Raw genomic sequence first — 25,984 nt, 5'->3', positions numbered from 1 at the left:
TCCGTGGGGACCGTCACCCCTGCCACAGCCACAGCGCTGAAGGCCCCTGGTGGCACTCGAGGCCTGGGCCCCAGGGTGACCGAGGGGTCATGTAAACGAGGCCCCGTAGCCTTCTTCACCCGAGCTCCACTCTGCAGAAGGTGGGATAGGGTGAGCATGAGAGGGAGCAAGCGTCTCAGGGCAGGAAGGGGCATGCCAGGGAGGTGTGAGGGTGGAGGGGGCTCCTAAAAGGGAGTGGGTTGGATTGAGGGCATGGACAGGGGAGGTGTGTGCACTGGGGTTGGGGGGGGACCTTGGTGCCTCTGAGCCTCCCGCAGAATGTCCACGGGATGCTGAGAGGGCAGGGACTCCCTCTGCTCCCAGCCAACTTTGGTATTGAGAAAGAATGATTTGGCACGATCCAATGTGCATCTCTGAACCCCATGAAGGACCTCCCGTGCCTGCTCCTGCACCACCCACTGGCAGCCCTTGGAAGTGCACTGGCAGCAAGGAACAGGGTGGCATCCAGGAGTAGCACGGCGGCCCCCAGGAGAGGACCCAACCTGGGCCACCTCCATGCACCTGGCGTTGTTGAGTTTTTCATAAGCCCATTGCAAGCAGCTCGTTCTCCAACCCCCACCAGCTTCCCTCTCGGCTCCCCCCACTCTTCCCCACTTCTGACCGCCCCCCCCCCCCCCCGGTGCATCCCACCCTCCCCTCACTGTCCTCAACATCCCTGTCCCTCTCGTGCTGGGTTCCTAAGCCCTAAATGAACACACCCGCGAGTTGCAACTGGCCTGGCAGCCAGCAAGTGAGCATGGGGTGCACGTGTGGCCACAGCCAGTGCCATGGAGGAGGGACATGGTGGCCCTTTCTAGGGCAGGGGGATGGAAGCTCCCCTACACAGACGACTGGTTCTCACTGCAAACATAGATGGTGCCCGGCTGGATTCTCCTCCGGATGCGCTCAGGCACTTTGGGGAGGATCTGGAAGGTGGGAGGCAGCAGCTCGAAGCAGGCCTCGCGGAACTTCTTGATCCTCCAACAGTAGACGATGGGGTTGAAGACAGACTTGAGGTAGCTGAGCCACAGAACGCAGGAGCTGGCGGTGTAGAAGGAGGCGCTGCAGTAGAAGCTCTGGCTGAAGACGGACAGGAGGCTGTAGATGGTGTGCGGCAGCCAGCAGAGGGAGAAGCCCACAAAGAGGATGAGGATGGTGGTGAAGGCCTTGGTCTTGAAGCTCAGGTCCAGGCTGGCCAGTTGCTGCCGCTGCAGCCGCCGGAGGCCCGACCGGGGCAGGCGCCGCAGGTCCAGGGTGTCGGACTGGTTGTGCACGCGGACCGCGTTCCTGCGCACCGTGTGCAGGATGCACAGGTAGGCGTAGAGCATGATCCCGAAGGGCACGAAGAACACGGCCACCGCCAGCGTCAACACGTAGGCGCGGCCCGCCTGGGACTCCGAGTAGCCCAGCACGCACTGAGGCGCCCGCGCCGGCACCTCCACCAGCGTCCAGCCGGCCAGTGAGGGGGCGGACAGGCAGAAGGACAGAGCCCAGGACACGGCGATGATGGCCTTGGCCCTGCGCGGGTTCAGCTTGTCCTGGCGCTGCACGATGATGAGGAAGCGGTCCACGCTGATGATGAGCAGCACGGCCACTCCCTCCAGCACGAAGAACCAGTACAGGGTGGCCGACAGCCGGCAGAAGCGGTCCCCAAAGCGCCACTGGACGGTGAGCAGGGTGACGGCCGTGAAGGGCAGGCAGCACAGGGACAGCATGATGTCTGAGAAGGCCAGCGTGGCCAGCAGCAGGTTGATGGCCGAGCGCATGGCCGGCCTCTGGTACACGATGATGCACACCACGGCATTGCCCAGGAGTCCCACCACCATCATCAACAGCATGGCCACCGCCAGGGAGATCCTCAGGGGGGCCGAGGCGGTGGCCACCCCAGAATCTGACACGTTGCTGCCATTCAGCAGCGGGGACTCGTAGGCGTTGGGGGCTGTGCCGTTACAGGCCATTTCGGACAGAAGCAGGGAGTCTACCCAGACCCGGAAAAGGCTCCTACAGTGCCCAGGGGCTGGGTATCTGGGGTCTGGTCTGCACACCCCCCACAGGCCACTTTGGGTCCTGGGCACTAGACAGCCAGAAGTGTCTGTGCTCAGGGCTGTAGTCCAGATGGGCAGATTCATCCATCACAGGCTCATCGTCACTTCAGAGGCACCCGCAGTTTCAAGCCTGATCATGCTTGGTAGCCTAGAGACAAGAAGAACATAAAAAGAAAGAACGGAAGAAAGAAAGAAAGAAAGAAAGAAAGAAAGAAAGAAAGAAAGAAAGAAAGAAAGAAAGAAAGAAAGAAAGAAAGAAAGAAAGAAGAAAGAAAGAAAGGAAGGAAGGAAGGGAGAAAGAAAGAAAGAAAGAAAGGGAGAAAGAAATAAAGAAAGAAAGAAGAAAGAGAGAGAAAGAGAGAAAGAAAGAAAGAGAAAAGAAAAAGAAAGAAAAAAGGAAATGAGACATTTTGTAAGTACTTAGTGGAGCAGATTTCCATTTTATGAGCATTCTCAATGCTAGAGTGACCATTTGGGGCAGGGGTAGGTACCCACAAAAACAAGCCTGAGTGGGTAGCATGGTGGCACTGTCGTCCCATTGTTCATGGATTTGCTCAAGTGAGCAGCAGTAACATCTCCATTGTGAGACTTGTTGTTACTGTTTTTTTGCATATCAAAAATGCCACAGGTAGCTTTCCAGGCTCTTCCATGTGGGTGGGATACTCTCGGTAGCTTGCCGGGCTCTCTGAGAGGGATGTTGGAATTGAACTTGGGTCAGCAGCCCAGGCAAATTCAATTATACCTAATAAAGAAGTGAATACATCATAATAAATATTCATGCCCTAGGCCTGTATTTACCTTTTTTTTTCTTTTTGGGTCACACTCAGCGATGTTCAGGGGTTACTCCTGGCTCAGCACTCAGGAATTACTCCTGGCAGTGCTCAGGGGACCATATAGGAGGCTGGGAATCGAACCTGGGTCGGCCACATGAAAGGCAAACGCCCTACCCGCTGTGCTATCGCTCCAGATTGCTTTACTTTTAAGCAATCTGACCCAATGAAGTTTTGGGCAAGTCAAATTCCATTTGAATCTCGACATCCTGGGGGCAGTTTTGTCTGTTATTCTCTGCTGTATCCCAGCACCTGGAACAGTGCCTTCCTGGCACACAGAAGATACCCAATCAATATGTCTATATGACTACTGATGTATTGGTTTGGGAGTCATACTGGTAGTGCTGGGGGATACTTAGATCTTTGTGCTCAGGAGACCACATGGTGCTGGGGAACAAATTTAGGCCTAATGCATGTAAAGCATTTGTTTCAGCCCCTCTTGAGAGCCTTCTATCTGACCCAAACTATTTAGTTATTCAGTGCTAGAAATTGTTTCTTTTTGATTTGGGGTCATGCCTGGTGATGCTCAATAGTTATTCCTGGCTCTGAACTAGGGAATAACTTCTGGTGCTGCTCAGAGGACCAAATGGGATGGCGAGGATCAAACCTGGGTTGGCTGTGTGCAAGGCGACCAAGAAAGTCTTACCTGTAGTACTATCTCTCCAGCCCTTCAGTGCTACACATTGAACTCAGGTCCTCGTGCATGCAAGGCACTTGATCTTCCACTGAATTACACCCTCAGCTGCTCAGTTGTCAGAAATAGTCCAGAAAGATTCTATATGTCCTTTCCTCAGTTTTCCCGCAGGGTAAGGTCTTGTATAACTGTAGTGCTGCTGTACTATTCGTTTTGGATAGGCTGACTGAAAAGAGGAAACTATCCCTCTTTCAAAGTTTGTGTTAATTATTTTTTTTCCTAACAGATATGGCAAGTACAGAATACAGAATCTGGACTGGAACGATAGCACAGAGGGTAGAATGTTTGTCTTGCACATGACCGACTTGGGTTCGTTTACTCCATCTCTCTCAGAGAGCCCGGCAAGCTGCCGAGAATATCCTGCCCACACAGCAGAGTCTGGTAAGCTACCCACGGCGTATTCAGTATACCAAAAACAGTAACAAGTCTCACAATGGAGACATTACTGGTGCCTGCTCGAGCAAATCGATGAACAACAGGATGACTGCTACAGTGCTACAGAATCCAGATTCTGGGTGAAATCTGGCCTGCATATTTATCTATCCTGGTCACAGTCTGCTTTACTCCTGCTGGTTTGACATTCTGGTCTGTAAGGTAAAAGGAATAATCAGACTTAAATACAGATTCTTTTTTTTTTTTTTTTGCTTTTTGGGTCACACCCAGCGATGCTCAGGGGTTACTCCTGGCTTTGCACTCAGGAATTACTCCTGGCAGTGCTTGGGGGACCATATGGGATGCCGGGGATCGAACCTGGGTCGGCCGCGTGCAAGGCAAACGCCCTACCCACTGTGCTATCGCTCCGGCCCCAAGATTCTGAGCATAGTAGACAGAAGAATACCCAGACAGAAGTTTTACCTTGTCTGCCCATTGACAACACTTAACTATTACAATATGAGCCCTTGTGGGCTCCAGATACCATACGGGGCTTAAGGCACTTGACTTGCATCCTGCTTACCCTATTAGAATCCCTACCACTACATCTGTCTCCTAAGCACTTCCAGGGGTCACTCTTGATCACAGAACCAGGAGCACTTCTGGGTGTAGCCCCCAATCCAAATCAATTAATGTACAAATAAAATATGATTTGAGTCCTGAGCCAAACCCATTATAATGTTACATGGCAACTGTTTTATGTCTGTGCTCTATGCCAGCAGAGCTGTCTCTGTGTTAGATCTGCACACAGGAGAAGCAGGTGTTGTAGATACTGTCCAACTCAACAGCCATTTGACTAATGCTTTCCAACTTAATGATCATGTAGAATGGTAATAGTAGAAGTATCCAGTGGAAATCATATTTCAAATTTTGACTCGTGAGTGTCTCCACAGGCTGCAGACATGCAGTGCAGTACTCTCATGGTGGTGGAACATGGGAATATGTGGCAACTATTAGCTACATAATCAGTCATGAGGGAAAACCATGCATAGTGGTATGCTGTGTTGTCCTTGTTTATTGCATATAGTATCAAGTTTTGTGTCTTTGCAGTCCAATGTGTCCTCAAAACACCCATCTGAACCTGAGACCACCAATGTTTTATTATAAAATAATAATAATGTGTGTTGGAAAATTTTGACAACTGCAGGTTGAGGTAAGTATTGTGAGCACCTGTAAAGATGTGCTAGGAAAAACTCTGATGGTCAGCAGGTCAGGCATATTAAATGCAGTTTTGCTTTACACTGTTTTCAATTTACAATGGGCTAATCACATGTAACCACATCCTAGCTCAAGGGAGCTGTGCTCCCTCTTCACATCTTTATTTTCAATCATTTCAAGCATAAGTGATTGGACCAGGAAACTAATCCCAGCGTGGATTAATTTAGAACTCCCCAAATAATAGGGAGTTGAAAGACTCAATCACTCAACAGCAATTTGGAACGAGAAATGCCAGTGACCAAAGTGGCAATTGGAGACAGGATAAAGGAGGGATCCATAGGTGTAGCCAAATCCTCAAGAATGAGTTGGATACTCTACTTACTGCTCAGACTCTCCTGGATGCTCCCTCCACGAGTCCGTGGGAAGAGAGAGAAGTGAAGTCTTCCTTGTGGTGTAGATACTATCTAAACTCTCTCCTACCTTTGCCCTTACTGATTCCAGGCAAATGGAAGCCCCCAGAAAGCAGAAACTAATAGTAACTAGGGGTCATGAGATTGAGAAAGGTTAGGAACAGAAAGACAGGGAAATCTTCCAGTTCTGGGAGGGCTGAGTTTCCCTCTATATCTTTACAGTGCTTCCTTGCCCTCACGGCAGAGCCTGGCAAGCTTCCTGTGGTATTCGATATGCCAAAAACAGTAACAGCAAGTCTCACACTGGAGACGTTACTGGTGCCCGATCGAGCAAATCTATGAGCAACGTGATGACAGTGACATCGACAGTGACTTGTCTCTTTGTTTCTGATTGAATTTTTTAAATGCATCTTTCTTTTTGTATCCCTTTCCTTGGTGGTGTAGTTCCCAAGTGCTACTCAGGCTGGGGCTTCTCCCAGGTATCCTTGGACAAGCTGGTATCAAGAATCAGACCCAGCAGTTCTGGGGGCCACCCCAGCGCTACCTCTGGAGGTGTTTGGAGGGGCCTCATGGTCCGGAGCTGGGACCCGAGCCTTGTGCATGCCTGGCATGAGGTATCAATCCCTGAACTCTCCCGGCCTCTTCATCAATCTCTAGCCTAGCCCTAGCCTTCCTCATGTCTTAGGGGCACCATCTTTGTTTTTATTTTATTTTATTAATTATTTTATTTATATATTTATCTTTGCCTTTTGGATCACACCCAGAAATACACAGGGGTTACTCCTGGCTCTGCACTCAGGAATTACTCTTGGCAGTGCTCAGGGTATGATATGGGATGCTGGGAATCGAACCTGGGTTGGCCGCATGCAAGGCAAATGCCCTACTGGCTGTGCCATCGCTTCAGCCCCCCTCTTTGTTTTTAAAGAAAGATTTTCTCATGTTGACTTGGCTGGCAGATGCCCCGCTATTCTGGGTATTTAACTGATTCCTTGTTTTTTAAATTTACTCATTGGAGACATTTTCGTTAGCATCAATATATGACAGATGAGGATTTAGCTCACTTCACCTCATTTTGCTTCACCTCATTCCTCTCTTCCCAGTGACTGATGACTTGTCAATTTTGAAATAATGTAACCAAGTTTCCACTGTGACTGTAAAAAAAAAAAAAACAAACCATTGTCTCTCACCTTATCTGCAGTTTCATTTTCACTAGTATTGGTTACCTGTGGGCCAACCACAGTCCCAAAATATTATATATGATCAGATAATTTGAGAAAGAACACATTCATCTGGTTTTGTTGTTTTGGAGGGCCACACCAGGTGGTGCTCAGGGCTTAATCCTGGCTCTGCCCTCAGGGGCACTCCTACTCAGGCTTAGGGAAACCATATGGTGCCAGTGATTAAATTCGTGCACCCCAAAGCATCTAAGCAGAGGTACAGAACACTCAAGCTGTTCTCTCCTGCAGGTGAATAATAGTCCCTGTAAACAAAGGCTTGGGTGATTGGCAATCTGAGAAGAAAGCAATCTTTTTCTTCATCTTCTAAATATGAAAATTCTAGGAAGAATCCCAAATACCCTCCAGGCCAGATTTTTGCTTCAGGCTGTAGGTACAACAGCCCCACCAAGACAGGGTTGCTCCCCAGAGGGACCATCCCAGGACTGAGCTCAAAGAACAAAAATCTCACTGCCCAGACCAAGAGGTAAGTAGTTCTTTTGTAATTTATTTTTTATACAAACATTTTTATTTTTTAAAGTCAAATACTATACACAGTATCACATCTTTTTTTTTTATGTGGGGCGGGGGGTCACACCTGGCAATGCTCAGGGGTTACTCCTGGCTCTGCATCTCAAGAATTACTCCTGGCGGTGCTTGGGGGACCATATGGGATGCTGGGAATCAAACCAGGGTCGGCCACATGCAAGGCAAACACCCTACCTGCTGTGCTATCGCTCCGCCCCACACAGTATCACATCTTAATTCACAAGTTTACACACACACACACACACACACACACACACACACACACACAGGCGTCTGGTAGTAGAATGTGCTGCTTTTTGCTGGTCCTGATGTGGCTGGCTGGTAAGAAAGTAGATAGGTTCTCTCATACAGAAGTCACTAGTACTGCTTCAGGAAATCAATTGATCTTTGTAATATTGAGTTTTTAATTCTTACTCCAAAGAACATATTGGTCTACAAATGCCAAGTCTAATAAATGAGGATGGTTTTGGCAGATGGGAAAGTTTGCTGTGAAAGCAGCTTGACTCTGTCATTACCTGCAACTGTGTCACCTGTCCTTTTGATATAAACCCAAGCATGGTACATTTCAATTTAATAACTTTATTGGCAATGAAAAAAAATGAAGCACTGCCAAAAGTAATACATCAAGTCACTGTGTTTTGAAACAGGTGTTAGGCCACATGTCTCAATTTCTAAGGAAAGTGAAGGGAGAAAGACCAGGTTTTAAAATTTTTTCAATGCAGGCAAAACTCTTTTTTTGTGTGTGTATGGCTTTTGATCTCTTTTGAGATTTACTTATGGGTCTCTGAAGCAAGGCCAGTAGTAGACCTTACGGGGTGGCACTGGAGTGAGTTTGTGGGGGTGACTGCCAGTGCTTCCATAACTTTTGGGAAGTGGGGGGAGGTAGCCCATCCCAACTTCAAGAAAGCCTGGAGATTTCAGTCACAAAACCCGCATACCAGAACTTTCAGCAGACTATATCTTGGTGAGGTCCATCCTGAGGTGGTGGAGTTAGGTCAGGGGCATGGCAGCGATTTTGGATTGTGGAAGCAAGCGTCTGTGGGGGCTCTGCTTGGGTGGGCCACCAGGTCAACCCCTCCCCCTTCCAATTTACCCCAGTCTGTTCAGCTATGCACGGGGCTAAGATTAACTGTGGCTTTTGGTCTCTTTTGAGATTTACCTATGGGTCTCTGAAATAAGGCCAATAAATGAGCTTGTAGAGCTGAGCCGGTGGTGGTTTGTGGGTGTGGCTCCCACATACCTAACTTTTGGCCATTTAATTTCTTGGTAAACTTGGCCCCAAGTTGTTGAGATCCAGCCAAAGGCACAGAGGCAATTTGGGGGTATCAGGAAGCCCGAAGGCACATTCATACTGCTGATGTACTCGCCCCACAGGTAGAGGTTGACCTGCTGGCAGCACCCTCAAGCAAAACTCTTGAGGGAATCTTTTTAATGTAGAAAATCTTTTGCTTTATCTGTGACCACACCCAGCTGTTCTCAGGGATTACTCCTGGTTCTGGTTCTGTACTTTGGGATCACTCCTGAGTACACTCAGGGACCCTATGGTGATTAAATATGGGCCAAAATAAGGCCAGCACTTTACTCCTGGCACTATCTTTCTGGCCCAATGAAAGAAACAGTTATCAACAACTTCCCTTCTAGAGCCTGAAATTTATTGTGTGCTTATGAGGTTCCAGGCTAAGCCCTTTCTATAGGTCAGCAGCTGTTGGTCCCTAGTACCCCACCATAAAATTTGTTAGAAATGCAAACTATGAGGACTAGCCAATCAGAAACCAGGGAGTGAAACTCAAGAGTCTGTGTTTGTTTTGGGGTCATACCCAACAATGCTCAGGGGTTACTCCTGGCTCTGCATCTCAGGAATTACTCCTGGCAGTGCTCAGGGGACCTTATGGGATGCTGGGAATCAAACTTGGGTCGGACTCATGCAAGGCAAATGCCCTACCCGCTGTGCTAAGCTGTGCTATCACTCCAGCTCCAAGAGTCCATGTTTTCAGTGATGCTCTCTAGGGTATTTTGCGTTCTGGGTTCTAGGAACTGACACAGCAACTGTTGACCCACGGCCAAAGAGAAACTTCAAGACCCAGCACAGCATGGTCCCAGGCCCTGCTAGGCACAGCCCACAGCATTGCGGGTGGGAGCCCGGAAAACCCAAACCCAGTAGAAAGTAGAAGAGTCAGCTGCTTTAGAAACTCTGGGGCTCTGCCACCACCCTCTGTCTATGTCCTCCCTCAAGTGTGAGGCAAAGTTCACATCTGACTTCCACCTCTATGTGAGTTTCTACTTTGGAGCCCCAGCAATGAGGTTTCTGAGTGGGAAGAGAGAAGAAGGAAGGGTCCTGGGACTTTGTTGGTCCAGCAGCGTATGTGAGTCAAGAAGGATGTGGGAGCTGATCCGGCTTTGACCCCCTCAAGAGCTCAGCAGCTGGAGCTTGACTTCATCCACAGAGGACAGAGGAACACTCCCGATGCTTCTGTAGCACATGTGGATGGGGCTGCTAAGTTCCCTCAACTGTCCAATCTGCTGACTAGAGAAAATGCAGGCTTCAGGGCCAGGACCCTGGAAGACACAAGCTACCCCGGGGGATTGGCAACTGCAGTCTTTGTAGATCCAGGACAATCTCATTCCCCTCAGACATACCGAAAGTTTTGGCATTATGGTCCCAAGGCTCAGGGGCCTCTGAGGGTTAATGTCCTGGACACGGTAGCAGTTCAGTCACTACTCCAGGGTCGTGCATTTCAGTCAGGAAAGTTAGAACAGCCCACAGTTAGGCCACAACGCGCACAGCCTGAGGCACGCTGGATTTTGTTTTAGGGTCCCATACTTGGCGGTTCTTAGATGTGGCCTCGTTACTTACTTCTGATTCTGTGGTCAGGGATCATTCCTGGGGAGGTTTGGGAGGATCTTATGTGGTGCAGGGGATTGAGCCCAGGATGGCTGGTGTCTTTCCAGTTGTTCTGGCCCCGCAGGCTGAATTTTTTGCTTGGACCAAAGAAACAAGAATGATTCCTCGTATTTGAAGAAGACCTTCAAATATGTAGAAAGTTCTAAAATTGCTCTCCTAAAGCTGTCTCACAACTACTTGGTGGTATAGGGTTATTCCCAGTCTTTCTCGTCTTTACGAGAAAGAGATCCAATTACTCACTTGTTTAGGATGGTACAAAAGAAAGAGGGGGTATGCAGTCTCTCCCCCTTTCTTGAACTCCTGTTTCCTTTCTTTGCCCAGGAAGTCCCGGGTTACTGCTAGAGAAGGCAGAGGGGAGGCATGGCCGTGAGCAGAGGGCACCCCCAGGGGTGGGATTCTCTGGTGAAACAATCCTACAGAAATAGGCGGCATTTGGCCACTGCCAGATCCCCCGGCTGCTTCTCCAGGAAGGGAGCATAACATGAGGCCCCACTAACCATGCCACTGGACTCTGCGCCAGGCTGTTTCACACGGGGTGCCCCAGAGCGGGGCGGGTGAGAGCCCTCGCTGCCCCAAGGGACCCAGCTCCAGCAGCCAAAAAACCTCCACAACCCAACCGCTGCCATGCTCAAGGCCACTTCCCCCACGCTCGGGCGGATCCTCACGCATGAGTAAACATATTCCTGGACCACATGACACATTGTAAGATACTTCCTACCCATTCTCCTTAATTGTCACACCACATTTGATGGGGTTCAGACAGTAGGCAACAAATCATAGAGGGAAATATATATGCATATATACATATTTTCAGATATATATGTATATATATATATATATATATATATATATATATAAAGCTCACATCACCCAAACTTTAACTACATGTTAGTGATATCCTATAGAATGTCTTAATGGCTCCCACCAAAATAGAACAATTTTCATACTGTTTTTTGTAAGCATGTTCAGCAGTTCTTCATAACAGACAATATGAAATATATTATTTCAGTTGTGTTTTGGGACAGGGCTTGGGGCTTGGGATGGAAACATCCTGAATTTGGTGGTGGGAAGGTGTAATGGTGGGGGGATGGGTGTTTGACTATTAAATGTAATCAACTTATAAAATAAAAAAAATTTAAAAAAAGAAACATAGAGACAAGGAAGTGAGATATGGGCTTTGGAGGGCAAGCCTCCCTTTATTTTCTCAGGGTCTTTTATCACTCCCTGAGATTCTTTCTTGATTGCTTGTTTGTTCCTTGAATTGCTTCTCAAGAAGGTAAGCTTCAGGAAAGGATCCTAGTGTGCAGGCTGTTTTTTGTTTGTTTGTTTTTAATATTTTACTATGAGACTTGGTTTTGTAAGGATAAGTGTAAGTATGTATGGTGATTTTTTGGTACCACACCTGGCGATGATCAGGGGTTCCTTCTGTGTAGATCGGGGCCTCTGCACTCAAATATCACTCTTAGCAGTGCTCAGGGGACCACATGGGATGCTAGGGATAAAACCCAGGTTGGTGGTGTGCAAAGCCAAGCACCTTACCTTCTGTAAGTACATTTGTACTATCACTCCGGACCCCAAGTCTGATGTTTTTAATGGTGGCTCACAGTATAGCTTCAATGTGGTCAATGCTGAAAACAACAACTATATTTAAGACCCAACTGATGAGATTTGTAGCTATTAATATTTCTTTTTTTGGGGGGGGGTGGGCCACATCCAGCATTGCTCAGGGATAACTCTCCTGTCAGTGCTCAGGGGAGCCAGGGGGAACTGGGGATTGAACTCACATCCAGCCCCGCATGCAAGGCAAGAGGAGGCTGTACTGGAGGTGGCGAGAAGGATACTGGAGACACTGGTGGAGGGATGGGTGTTAGACCATTTTATGACTGAAACTCAGTCATGAAAGCTTTGTAACTGCATCTCATGGTGATTTGATTTTAAAAATTGATTAAAAAATAGGCGGCGTTACATTTGCTGTGAGCTTTGCGTAGGCAACCTTGGGAAATCCTCTTAACAAAGCGCAGGAGAGGTTCCAACAGGCAACTCTGAGCCTGGCATTCTGAAGGTTCTGAAGAGTATTATGTCTTTGCAATAAAATTTCTTTCTTTCTGATCCCGAGTCTCTGGGCTGAATTCTTTCCTTGTGGGAGGTGATGGCTGAGGTGCATCACCCAGCACTGCCTCCTGGTAACATTCGAATCCAAACTCACTCACAAGTGGATTTCTGCGTGCATGACTGCTCCTTTCAACAGCTTCATGACTTGGAATGCCTGCTAGATTTGTTTTACTCCCGTGAAAGAACAATTGGTATTTCATTTCAATTGGTGTTTCTAAAAATACCAAAGGACGGGACAGAGAGTTAGTACAGCAGATAGGGCGTTTGTCTTGCATGGGCTGACCTGAATTCAATCCCTGGCATCCTGTATGGTCCCCCAGGCACAGCCAGGAGTAATTCCTGAGTGCAAGCCAGGAATAACACCTGAGCATCACTGGATGTGACCCAATAAAAGCAAAAAAAAAAAAATCCAAAGGAGCTTATTCAATACTCACCGAATGCCCTTTAATGTATCTTTATATTCCCACCCCATTTTAGTAGAGGCTGAAGCACAAATTCATTGAGGAGCACTGGTTTCCAAGCAAATCCTTGACGTCTTTTTTTGTGCATTGAACTGTTCAGAGGCAGTTTAACTGTCTGTGACATTTCACTTGTCTGCTGGAGGCAATCAAATGAGTAGCGGTAAGTGGTGAGGAAAGACCTGGACTTTTTATCAAAGCACAGTCTCAGCTGAGGACTCCTGTCCTTGAAGCAGCCACCTTTATGTCTGTGCATATGGCACATACAAGAAGTACTTTTTACATGGAAAGAGAACAACGACAACAACAAAAAAAGCACATTTCTTTTTTAGTTTTGTTTTGGGGCCACACCGGGCAGTGCTCAGAGGGTACTCCTAGCTCTGCACTCAGGAATTACTCCTGGCAGTGTTTAAGGGATCCTATACAATTCCAGGGATAGAATTTGGGTCAGCTGCAAACAAAGTGAGGGGCTTAACCCCTATACTATGTCTCCAGTCTCAAGGAAGCACATTTTAAAGAAGAGGGGATGCCCGAGAGATAAATAAATTCACCCAGGGGTTGATCTCCTGAGGCCCGCTTCCCATGGGACTAGCAATAGAGATTTCTGATTGAGGAGTCTTCCCTCTCATGCTGTAGGTATCTCTTCCTCTGCTGTAGGCACATGTAAGTGCATGAGAGGGATCATCATCATCATCATCATCATCATTATCATCATCATCATCATTACCATCCCGTTGATCGTTGAATTTCTCAAGCAGTCTCAGTAACGTCTCCATTTGTCCTAGCCCTGAGATTTTAGAAGCCTCTCCATACTCATCCTTCCCAGCAATGCTGCATTGGAGGCTCTTTCAGGGTCAGGGGAATGAAACCCAGCATTGTTACTGGTTTTAGCATATGAATACAACACGGGGAGTTTGCGAAGCTCTCCCATGTGGGCAGGAAACTCTCCGTAGCCTGCTGGGTCTCCCAGAGGGAGAAGTAGGCTATAAGATGACTGGGAGCTTGGTTTTATAGTCTCTGGATGTTGGCCGTTGGTGGGATTACACAGCGCCAGGGGCAGTCCCTTGGTGTGACCGCCTAGCTACTGGAAAATGGGAAATCTGGGCGGAAGAGGAAGCCTGCTCGGGTGCGAGGGATATTCTTAGCATTTGCCATCATCCCTCAGAAGCAGGTCTTCAGGTTTCTAATAGAAATTCAATTCCTGATTTTTTTCTTGGGCGGGGGTGGGGGGTGGGGGGAGCAGCTTGATTCTCCTCCTCTCCCCTCACCTTTCTGAACCAGCTCAGTGGCACTGCACAGCTAGGGTTGGTAAGTCCCTGAACTATGCATGAAGATTTTGCTAGAGACACAAAACATATGGTGCACATTGAAAATGAACAGAGCTAGATGTTTTAACAAAACCTGAGACACTTAGCACTTCTTCAAGATGCTAAAAAAACAAGTCCCGCCAGGGATGTGCTTCTCCAGGTCGAGCATGTTGTCTCCCAAATAACCTGCACAGAGTCCCCAGAACAGCTGCAGTTTGCCCAGATTGCAGAAACTCTGCTGCTGGCCCCTCTGGCGCCTTGGAGTTACTGGGGCTGCCGCCAAGCTCTTCCTCCTCCAAAGTCACATCTGCACCCCCCCCACCATCACCCCTTCTCCTGGGCTCTCATAAATAATTTGAAAGCTTGGGTGCATCTATAATTTTCTAACACTGTATGCTCCCACTTTGAAATAAACTGCTACATCTGAGATATACATGCTTCTCCTGCGACTGGTGAGTCAGCTCAGCACCAAGGACTTTCTGCACACACGGGGACCCAAGTTTGAACTCACTATCACGAGCCTCCATCTCCCCTTGTAGGACCCAAGCACCGAAGGCTCATCTGGTGGTTCCTAGCATGGCAGGACCTTGAACAGCTCCACATGGGCAGCTCTGAGCTTCGAATCTTCTGGAACTTTCTGACCAGACTGGCTGAGTACTGTTGGGAGTGGCTCCTGGGTCCCCGAACACTGGTAGGAAGCCTCGCCACTCCCAACATGCTTTTCTTTTGTATGAACACAGAGAGTAGCTTATTAAACCCATCAAAATGATTTGATGCTCTTTCAGTGTTTTAACAGCTTTATTGAGACATAACCTGCCTCTAATCAACTATAAAAGTTGCCTATTGTCATTCAATGTTTTTATTCTGTTTAGAATGCTGAATAGTGGCGACCACAGTCTACTTTTGGAACATTTCATTATATCCCCCGACACCCCCAGTTCCCTACCAAATCCCTCGTGTTTGTTTTAAATCAACTAATTAAAGTATTATTATTGTTATCATTATTATTATTATTTTGTGTTTGGAACACTCCTGGCTGTGCTCAGGGCTTACTCCTGGTTCTGTGCTCAGGGATCATTTCTGGTGGTGCTCGGTGCAAGACAAATGCCCTACCTGCTGTACTACCACTCCGGGTCAACACCCGATCACTTTTTAAAGAGACCATAGTAATGAGAAAGCCCTCGAGTTAGGTGGGATATGGGGTGACACTTGGGTGGCAGGCCAGGAAAAGGGCAGAAGCATGCAGTTCTTTAATCCTGACAGCCAGAGACGCTTCTAAAGGTAGTCCCAGTGATCTAGCTCATGAAGTGGTCACCTAAATGATGATCTCATTAGCTGGTTCTGAACGCAGGAGGCCTGAGGTCAATCCCCAGTTCCATACAGTCCCCTGAGCACCTACCTCCCTACAAAAGTCAAACATTAAAAGCCAGAAAAGCCCCGAAACACAGCAGAATGGTCACTGCAGGTACAGAACTTGCCTGGAGGAAGTCCCAGGCCACTCCTTCATCTGCTGTATAAAGCATGGACAACGCTGAAATTGTTTTTCAATTCCAGGAAGAATCTAGCTGTTCTAAGTGCAGCTATGGTATTTCACTGGATCCTTTTAAAACTAGGGGTTCGAAACTCTAGAGCGCATGACTGTGTCATTTAATTAAGAAAGATAATGGAGTTTTCTTTTTTTTTTTTTTTGCTTTTTGGGTCACACCCGGCAATGCACAGGGGGTTATTCCTGGCTCATGCACTCAGGAATTACTCCTGGCAGTGCTCAGGGAACCATATGGGATGCTGGGATTCGAACCCGGGTCGGCCGCGTGCAAGGCAAACGCCCTACCCGCTGTGCTATCACTCCAGCCCCCGATAATGGAGTTTTCTTAATCAAGTCAGAGAAGGAATGCTGTCACAAGGTGAAACTGGCTAAATGGAATGGTTAAATGGAAGTAAGTTATAGGACAAAATGAATGCAAAAGAATGGCATGAGTTTTCAATGATTGTGTTTTAAGAGAAAGAAATCTATGCAGTGTCAAGCTGGATTGTTATAAGAATTTAAAAGTTAACTTTTAATATCTGTAGTACATTTGAACAAAATCAGGTTTTAAGTTTCCTTTGCTAAAAAAAAAACTAAAAATTTCAAAGATTGCTGGGCTTTTTCAGACTGTAGACTGCTTAATTGTTCTGCCTTAAAAAATTAAGATTTAGGTTATTAAAACTATTTCATGTTGGTTTATTATTATTATTATTAGGTTTCAAATATACCTAATTTTGTTTTATTACAGCTTTGTTTTATTATTCGAAGCCTTTTCTACTTTGTGTAAATTGATGGTTGAATATAGGTTATCTGTGTTTTAAACTTTTAAATACTCATAAGACAAAACTTTGCAGAAATCAAATTTCTCATAAAACAAAAATAAAACAAAAAAACAAAAAAAAGTTTACTTGATATAGTAAAAGGAAAAGATATATGGAAGATCTAAAGTATTCCATAATAATTATTTTGCTCCTTTGAGAAAGAGAAATACATATGAATTTGGCCTATTTGGCACATTAAGTGTTCATGAAAACAGTACACTGCACTGCACTGTTGTCCCATTGTTCACCGATTTGCCCGAGGGAGCACCTGTAACATCTCCATTGTGAGACTTGTTACTGCTTTTGGCATATTGAATGTGCCACAGGTAGCTTGCCAAACTCTTCTGTGAGGGTGGGTTACTCTCGGTAGCTTGTGGGGCTCTCCGAGAGGGATGGAGGAATTGAACCTGGGTCGGCAGCGTGCAAGGCCCTACCTACCGTGATATCGCTCCAGTTGGATACAGCACATAAGAAGAGAAATTTAACCTTATTGGTATATTGACCACATATCTGAATAATAAAGTGTGTATCCTAAAATTATTTGGAAATCATTAAGACTCTGCTATGTTCTGGTTAATTCTAGGTATTGCAAGAAATTGTAGCGGTGGGGCTGGAGTGATAGCGCAGTAGGTAAGGCATTTGCCTTGCATGCGGCCGACCTGGGTTTGATTCCCAGCATCCCATATGGTCCCCTGAGCAACACCAGGAGTAATTCCTGAGTACAGAGTTAGGAGTAACCCCTGTGCGTCACCAGGTGTCACCCAAAAAGAAAAAAAAAATTGTAGTGGTATGGGGGGCACACTTGGCTGAGCTCAGGGCTTACTCCTTTCTTTGTGTTTAGAGGTCACTACTGGCAAAGCTTGAAGGACCATATGGGGTGCTGGGAACTGAGTCCATGTCAGCCACATGCAAGGCAAATGTCCTACCCTCTGTACTATCTCTCTGGACCAAGTACAGTAGGTAATTGTATGTCACAGTTGAGCAAACTTTCTTGCTAACTGTGCTATAATAAGATCTTCAATTGTGAGCATTCTAAAGCCTTTTGTCATTTGTATAATTGTTTTAATGCCTTGTTCAGAAGTCTGAATGAAAAAAAAAGAACAATAATAGATATTCCTGAACTGAAGATAAAATCACAGCACTTATGGAAAAATGGGAGACTTGAAAATTGCAGGAGATGGAGGTTTTCTACCTGGGATTGAATGAACTATTGATAATGAATACAAGTTTAACCTACAGAAACCTAGAAAATTGTGTCTTCAGAAGCAAAACTAAAACCATTCACTTTTTAAAAATAATTATCTTTATATAGTTGTTCACAATAATTTATTAAATTCAATATTATAACACCAATCCCACCACAATTACACCTTCCCACCACCATTATTTGGTTTTCTTTCTTTTTGACACCTTAGTATATTCTTTAAGTACTTCATGGCACCATGTTGTTTGCATAAATACAGACAGGGATGCTGTAATAGATAATTTGAGGACTGGTCATATTCCTGAGACTCTATCTGGAATGGCAGAGCAATATTTCTTCAGAGTTTAAGATTATCTTCAACAAAAATGAAGTTTAAAGGGTTCCAGTCTGCTAATAGGATGAAAAACAGCCCCTTGGATACTTTGGGATTTCAAGGATTGAGCAATTTGGGGTTAATTACAAGTAAGTGTTCATGTGGATCTAGATGGTAAATTATATTTAATTATAAAAATTTGGGGCGTTGGGCTTGAGCAACAGTACAGGAGGAAAAGCACTAGCCTTTCTTGTGACATCACTGACTGTGGCAATGGTTCAGATCCTTGCTACAGTCCCCTGAGCACCACCAGAAATTATTCCTGAGCACAAAGCCTGGAATAGCACCTGAGAACCACCATGTGGGCCTCTCCCCACCAAAACATCTTAGGTATTTGCCATATTTGCTTATTAGTCCTCCAGTTAGCCTAAAATTTTGGTCTTACTGCTTAACATTCATCTAAAAATCCCACCATGGCCTACATGGATCTAAAGCAGGTTGCTATGATATTCTGGTTATGGCATAAGAGAGCATGGCACTAAAAAGATATTGCTTATTAAAAAATATCCTTTCTTTTGGCACACAATCTCCTCTCTCCTCTAAAACCTACAAGGAAGGTTTGAGGTTAAGAAATCGAAACAGGGACTGGAGCAATAGCACAGTGGGTAAGGCATTTGCCTTGCACATAGCTGACCGGGTTTGATTCCCAGCATCCCATATGGTCCCCTGAGCACCGCCAGGAGTTAATTCCTGAGTGCAGAGCCAGGAGTAACCCCTGTTCATTGCCGGTGTGACCCAAAAAGAAAAAAAAAAGAAATCAAGATAGACTGGCTTGAGGTTTGTTGCTTGGAAAATATGAAAGAAACTTACTTGTAATTTGGTTATTATGTGCTAAGAAAGACTCAGACTCCTGCCTGGATAGTACTGATCAGTGGAGACTGAATCCTGAGAAATAAAAGTGACATGACTCCTGAGTCCAGAGAGAACATTTAAGCATAAAATTGCAGGTTAAAGAAATCGGTAAACTTATGTCTGTTCTCACTGTGTTTGTGCTAAGTACCTGTTCACATTTATTAAAAGTAAACTTAATCTGTTTTTCCCTACCAAAGGTAACATGTTGACGGATTGTTCTTTCCCTTTGTTTATTTATTAAATATTTGATAATGTTGAGAAGCAAAAAAAAAATAAAAGTAAACTTTATCTGCTATCATCAACTACAGATTAGCAATGAAGGTGAAGAGAAAAATGTGCTTTGTTGCGAACATCATTCATTTTCTTGAAGCCTGTGCTTACAAGATGGAATCAATCCTAACTTTTCCTAACATGTAGCTGTCACTTTTTGAACTAGTGTTCCCATTAGTTTCTAGTTGATTCACATTGATGAACAATTCATACAGTTCTCTTCAAATACCTGCAAGATACTGGGTTCTCTCTATGCAAGTTGGAGATGGAGAATTTGATACCAACTGCAGATACTACCAAGGTGATGGTGCTATTTTTCTGAATGCTGGAAGGCATCAAAGGTTCCATAAAGTCAGGACGACCTGTCATCTGAAGATGCTTTCACTGAGTGTGGAACCTGAAGCTCTTCCCTGGATATCCAGTTTATTTCCATTTTAATTATCTCTTTTTTCCCAGGATTTAGGTGTAACTCCCTACGTGTACTGAGCTATCCTCAGGACTAAGAGACTGGCGTCTGAAATAAATGGATAAAATAAGTTCTGAATTATGGGACTCATCTGTGGAATATAAAATAACAGAGTGGGAGACTAACACTCAAGGGTAGTAGAGATAAGGATCAGGAGGTCTGCCCCACAGCTTGGAAACTGGCCTTACATGCTCGGAGGGAAAGGCAGCTCAGATAGAGAAGGGAACACCAAGTAGAGGATGTTGGGAGGACCCACTAGGGTTGGAAGATGGAAACTGAAAGTAGACTATAGACCGAACATGAAGGCCACTCAATACCTCTATTGCAAACTACAACACCCAACAGGAGAGAGAACAAAGGGGAATGCCCTGCCGCAGAGGTAGGGTGGGGTGGTGGGGGATGGGGTGGGGGTGGTGAGAGGGATACTAGGATCATTGGTGTAGGAGAATGGGCACTGGTGGAGGGTTGGGTAAACGATCACTGTATGAGTGAAATGCAAACATGAAAGTTCATAAGTTTGTAACTGTGCATCACAGTGATCCCCTAATAAAATTTTTTTTTAAAAGTTCCAAAGATGAGATTGTAAGAGAGAAATATATTGTTATCGCAAAATAGGTGTTGGGTAAAAGGTTACTTTCATGGGAGGCACCCTGAAGGTAGAACGTAATTTAACCTTTATAGGAATATTTTTCCCATCAGGTTAGTTTGTTCTAGTTAACATTACTAGTCCCCATAATGACTCTGCTTAGCAGGAGAGGGTCTGATCTGAATCAGCACCCCCATTTCATTTTCTTTCTTTGGGGGATGCGGTTGGGGCACAACCAACTGTGCTCAGGTTTACTCAGGTCTATACTCAGGAATCACCCCTGGTAGTACTCAGATATTGAACATCTGCAATGCTGGGATCAAACTGAGGACCACAGTTTTCAAGGCAAGTATTTGTACTATCTCTCCAACCCTATGGTTGCTATTTTTTTAATAACTAATAGTGGAGACTCAAACAACTAGCATAAAAGGGAAATAGTTTATGGAAAATAGGGGCTAGAGAGATAATAAAGCAGGTAAAGTACTTGCCTTGCATGTGACTGACCTGGGCTTAATCTCTGGCATCCCCATACAATTCCCTAAGCATCACCAGGAGTGATCACTAAGCACAAAGCCAGAAATAAGCCCTGAGCATTGCCAAGTATGGCCCAAAAACCAAAAGAGAAAAGAAGAGAAAAGAAGAAGAAAGGAGAAGAAGGAGGAGGAGGAGGAGGAGGAAGAGGAGGAGGAGAAAGAAAGAAAGAAAGAAAGAAAGAAAGAAAGAAAGAAAGAAAGGAAGGAAGGAAGGAAGGAAGGAAGGAAGGAAGGAAGGAAGGAAGGAAGGAAGGAAGGAAGGAAGGAAGGAAGGAAGGAAGAAAAAAAGAAAAAGAAAGAAAGAAAGAAAGAAAGAAAGAAAGAAAGAAAGAAAGAAAGAAAGAAAGAAAGAAAGAAATCAGCTACTTTTTATGCAAGAATCCCAAGAAAAGGGGACAGTAAAGGATTAATTCAAACTGCCATAGCTTTTCACACATCAACTTGCATAGATATGGGAGAAAGAACTGACTGTGGAGATTGAGACTGGGTCATAGACAAGGAAAACTGCCCCTGTTCCAAAGTCTAAAGATAAAAAGTATATCCTCAGTTTACCCCTTCTCCCCAGTACTCCCCTTTACTTTGTTTGGGTTTGTAGATAGAGAGTGGTGAGCCTCAGGAGACCAGCCTAAGTGGGGATTTGTTTTTATAATTTTTAAAAATTTTATAAAGTAGCACTTGTCTGTATTTCATTACATTTAATATTCAAACACCAATCCCACCACCATTACACCTTCCCACCACCATATTTTGGATGTTTATATCCCAAACTCTAATCCCTGCCCCAAAGCAGAACCAAAATAATATATTTTGTATTGTTATGAAAAACCACTGAAAATGCTACAAAAAAAGTATCCTTGAGGAAAGAGGTTGAAGATTGTTGTATTTCACCCAAGGGTCATTAAGCCCTTCTATAAGAGATCACTATTGTTCTTGTTAGAGGTTGAGCCTTATGTGCTTTTATATGTAGCACTGTAGCACTGTTGTCCCGTGGGACGTTGTTCATCGATTTGCTCGAGCAGGCACCAGAAACGTCTCCATTGTGAGACTTGTTGTTACTGTTTTTGGCATACCGAATACGCCACAGGGAGCTTGCCAGGCTCTGCCTTGCCGGTGGGATACTCTTGGTAGCTTGCTGGGCTCTCTCAGAGGGATGGAGGAATCAAACTGGGTCCGCTGCATCCAAGGCAAACACCCTACCCACTGTGCTACTGCTCCAGTCCATATATATATATGTAAAAGCATATATTCATATATATTTTAAAATGCATATATTACATATATTTATATATATGTAAAACAAAATTCCCTCTAAGATTGGTTGCTTTGAACTCTATCAGCTACTTTGAACTCCATCAAATGTGGTGCAGTACTCTTAGAGTATCAGTAGGGTATGTGGTATTAAGTGTCACACAGCCTTGAATGCAGCTGTGTGGTCCAGGAATAGGTTCACTCGCAGGTGAGGCTCGGCCCAAGTGTGTGGAGAGCAGCCATGAGCGTGGCGGAAGTTGGGTTCTGGAGGTTTTCAGCTGCCGGGGCTGGGTCACTTGGGGCAGGGAGGGGTCTCACCTGCCCCCCGTCAGGGGCGCGTGGAGTGAAACAGCCTGGCGTGGGTCCAGCAGCATGGTTATGGCGAACATCATATTATGGTCCCTTCTGGGAAAGAAAGACATGTGGTGGCCGACGACGAGATGATCTGGTGCCAGCCAGAGGTGGCTTATGGGTGTGACTGATGAGTTGCCAGAGACAGGGAGATGCTAAGAGGGGATTTTATTGTTTATTCTGCTGCCCACTAATATGCTGTCCACCCTTTCCCCCTCTGCTTTCCTTGTGAAACCCTCTTGTGATGTGCAGACAATATGGTTGCTTAGAAGACATGAGTCTACCATCTCCCAACCTGCCAGCATACTGCCACAGGGGATAAAGAGATGGACGGAAGAGAGTTCAACAGGCCAAGCTCATGTTTGGCGTGTGGGAAGCCTGGATTTGATAACCAGAATGATCCCAGAGAGAAAGAGAGATAGAGATAGATAGATGAGAGAGAGAGAGAGAGAGACAGAGAGAGAGAGAGAGAGAGAGAGAGAGAGAGAGAGAGAGAGAGAGAGAGAGAGAGAGAGAGCGCTGGGAATAGCTCCTAAAATAAAATAAGCAAACAGTAAACAAAATGCTGACAATATTCATTCGCCTAACTCAATTAAATTGTTGCTTGCAAATTGTCTCATGGTGGTGTGACTATCTGTTATTGATAGTATTATTCAGTATCTTTTCTCCTCCTCCTTCCCATGGTCATTCTTTGCCTGCTTTCTCTTATCCCCATGGTAAGGACAAAGACTTGGTGCTCTCAGTCTGAAAGGGTTTCTTCTCTGGAAACATCTACTTATGCTGACTTGAAGGCTCTTTGGCTTTCTGGAACTGGCTTGTTGGTGGGGCTGCTGTGGTAAATGGTCACAAACTTGGGTGAATTGAAAAAACAGGATTATACATGGTTCCAATTCTGCAGGTGGGAAGTCTAGGGTCAGGCCCTATCTGAAAGTTCTGAGAGGAAACACCCTTGGCTGGGGCCAGCTGGTGGTGTTTTTTTATGTCAGTGTAGTTTTTTACATTTATTTTTTGGGGTCTGGGGCCACACTCTATGGTGCTCAGGGCTTACTCCTGGTTGTGTACTCAGGGATCACTCCTGGTAGGGCTTGTTTCAGAATCATATGGGCTGCTGGGAATGGAACCAGGTTCAATTGCATGCAAGGCCAGCACCTGACCAGCTGTACTCTCTCGCCAGCTCCAGGTGGTGTTTCCTGGCTATGTCTGTGATGCTCCAGTCTTCTTGTGTCTGAGATGGCTTCTCTGTGTCTCTTCTCTTCTTACAAGCATGCCAGTCACTGGGATTACAGTCCACCCACCCCCAGGATTTCTGGTTCACCCTCATCTTCACTTGATTACAGCAGACACAACTCTGTTCCTAAATGAGCTCACATTCTGGAGAGACACAAATTTGGGGAGTGATACTGCTTGATGCATCACAGAGCCAATTAAGTTCAGCACATCATGTTCTCAGCAAGGGGCAAGAACTGGTTGTTCTATTCTCACCTAGTCTTGTCCTCTGAAGGTCCTCCCTCCCCACAGCGGCCAGATGAAGGGAGGATGATGTCTTGACAAACCAGAAAGCCAAACCATTTTGAAAATCTCTAAACTGTGACTGCAAACTCATCTCGACAAAAGGTCTCTGCAGTTATTGTATGCATTTGTTTCTCTTTGCAAAGAACAGTTTCTGGGAATGTCCTAGACATCAATAACAAAAAACAGTGCTCTCAAATTTGATGAAATAAAACAAGGCTACTGGGTGAGAGACAATCTCTGCATTGCAGTGGTTAGACAACTCATAATCATATGGAAGAATGAATGCAAAACCTCCATGATCTAGAATATCACTATTTGGGGGGGGATCACTATTATTTAAGAGCAATATCCCCTCTGTTTTATTTCCTAACACAATTCTTTTACTTCAACTTTCTCATTTTTTTTAACCCCTCTTCTTTTCTCCACTCCTCTCTCTTATTGTATTTGATCATTCTCAAACTAAGGGATTAGAAGAGCAAGAAGGTCAGGAAAGGAAAAATTTGAGGCAAGAAGTAAGAAGAGACTGATGGGAAGTTAAAGGGGGCAGGGAGCAAGGACTTCAGGCACTGTTGGTGTCAATATGAGTTATATGTGTATAGCTAAAGCACAGGGTTAAAATCATGAGAGCCAAAACCACAACAACCAAACTTAAAGATGAGCCTATCAAGAAGAGAAATGGGTGTTGGGTGGGAGAGAACCTGGGTACACTGGTGGAGATAAGCTGACACTGGTGGTGGGTTTGATGTTGGAATACTGTATGCCTAAAACTCAACTACGAATAACTTTATAAATCATGGTGCCTTCATCAAAAATTTTCCCAGTCCCCAAGCTCTGGCAACAACTCTTCCACTTGCTGTTTCTCTGAATATGAGTGTCCAAGGTAGCACTGTATCACTGTCGTCCCATTGTTCACCGATTTGCTCGAGCGGGCACCAGTAACATCTCCATTGTGAGACTTGTTACTGCTTTTGTCATATCGAATACACCATGGTAGCTTGCCAGGCTCTGCCATGCGGGCGGGATACCCTCGATAGCTTGCCGCATTCTCTGAGAGGAATGGAAGAATCAAACCCGGGTCGGCCACGTGCAAGGCAAACGCCCCACCCACTGTGCTATGGCTCCAGTCCTAGGCACCTTGTACTATTTCCCTGGAACACATGCTGATAGGACCTGGAGGAAGCAAGAAGGCCCAGGAGGAGTGTTGGATATTGACCCTGAGTGCTTTAGGCCTGATCTGTAAATTGCCCCCTTTCCTACTCCCAGAGAAGCTTATCATGCTCTTGCTAGTATCCCTTAATTTAGTTAAAGTTTTTTTTTGTTTGTTTATTTTGCTTTTTGGGTCATACCTGGCAATGCACAGGGGTTACTCCTGACTCTGCACTCACGAATTACCTCTGGCAGTACTCAGGGGACCACATGGGATGCTGGGAATTGAACCCGATGGGTCGGCCTCATGCAAGGCAAACTCCCTACCCACTGTGCTATCGTTCCAGCCCCTTAATTTAGTTAAAGTTTATCTTTTACCTTTCCTTTTTATTTTACCTCTCATTGTCCCAGTTCCCCAAGTCAGTCTTGATTACTTATAAGCAAAACTTTCTGGTAATTCTGTGCTTTGTATTTGGAGTGCTGTGAATTGGTACCTGCTTCTCTATTTCCCCTATAGCCTTTTTATAGTTTACTAGAGAGCAATGTTCTTTGGTTAAACACAGAAAGACCATTCATGCTATGCTCCTAATATTTGGGAATTGATTGACTCTGGAATATATCTACTCCTAGGCATAATTACTTGGTCACAATTACTTGACTCAGGCTTCAGTTGCTACAGTGCCTAACACCCCAGAAGGGAGAGGGAGGTCTCACCATGGGGCTGGAATGGATCCGGGGTGAGTGGCAAAGCTACCCTGGCACCGAAATGGGACAGGCTAGAAAGCATAAATGCATGGTCTTGGTGCAAGCTGTTAGGACTTAAGAGACAGGACTCCTCAATTCTTGGGAAAAGGACGATGGGAGGCATAACCCTCCCCAACCTCAAACTCTAGTATAAAGCGGTAATAATCAAAACAGCATGGTATTGGTCCAAAGGCAGATCCGCA

The 25,984-nt window shown here is 45.5% G+C and overlaps 1 protein-coding gene across 7 annotated transcripts in view; it reads right to left on the bottom strand.

Moving 5' to 3' along the window:
* Positions 1 to 706: 706 nt before the first annotated feature.
* The window catches only part of GPR45 (G protein-coupled receptor 45), a 75,222-nt gene continuing 49,944 nt past the window's right edge, over positions 707 to 25,984 (bottom strand). For 3 of the 7 annotated variants that reach the window (XM_055122953.1, XM_055122955.1, XM_055122956.1), the window contains exon 2: positions 707 to 2,232. In XM_055122953.1, the coding sequence (XP_054978928.1) occupies positions 879 to 2,168 (1,290 nt within the window). In that variant the 5' untranslated portion in view covers positions 2,169 to 2,232 and the 3' untranslated portion in view covers positions 707 to 878. Of the gene's footprint in view, positions 2,233 to 6,674; positions 6,760 to 12,819; positions 12,983 to 25,984 lie in introns of all 7 variants that reach the window. The other 4 variants (XM_055122951.1, XM_055122952.1, XM_055122950.1 and 1 more) reach the window with 3 other exon arrangements.

Source organism: Sorex araneus, chromosome X, assembly GCF_027595985.1.
Source record: "Sorex araneus isolate mSorAra2 chromosome X, mSorAra2.pri, whole genome shotgun sequence".
NCBI classification, from domain to species: Eukaryota; Metazoa; Chordata; class Mammalia; order Eulipotyphla; family Soricidae; genus Sorex; species Sorex araneus.
The sequence above is the reverse complement of the archived record's forward strand: the minus strand, read 5'-3'. Positions and strand labels throughout refer to the sequence as shown.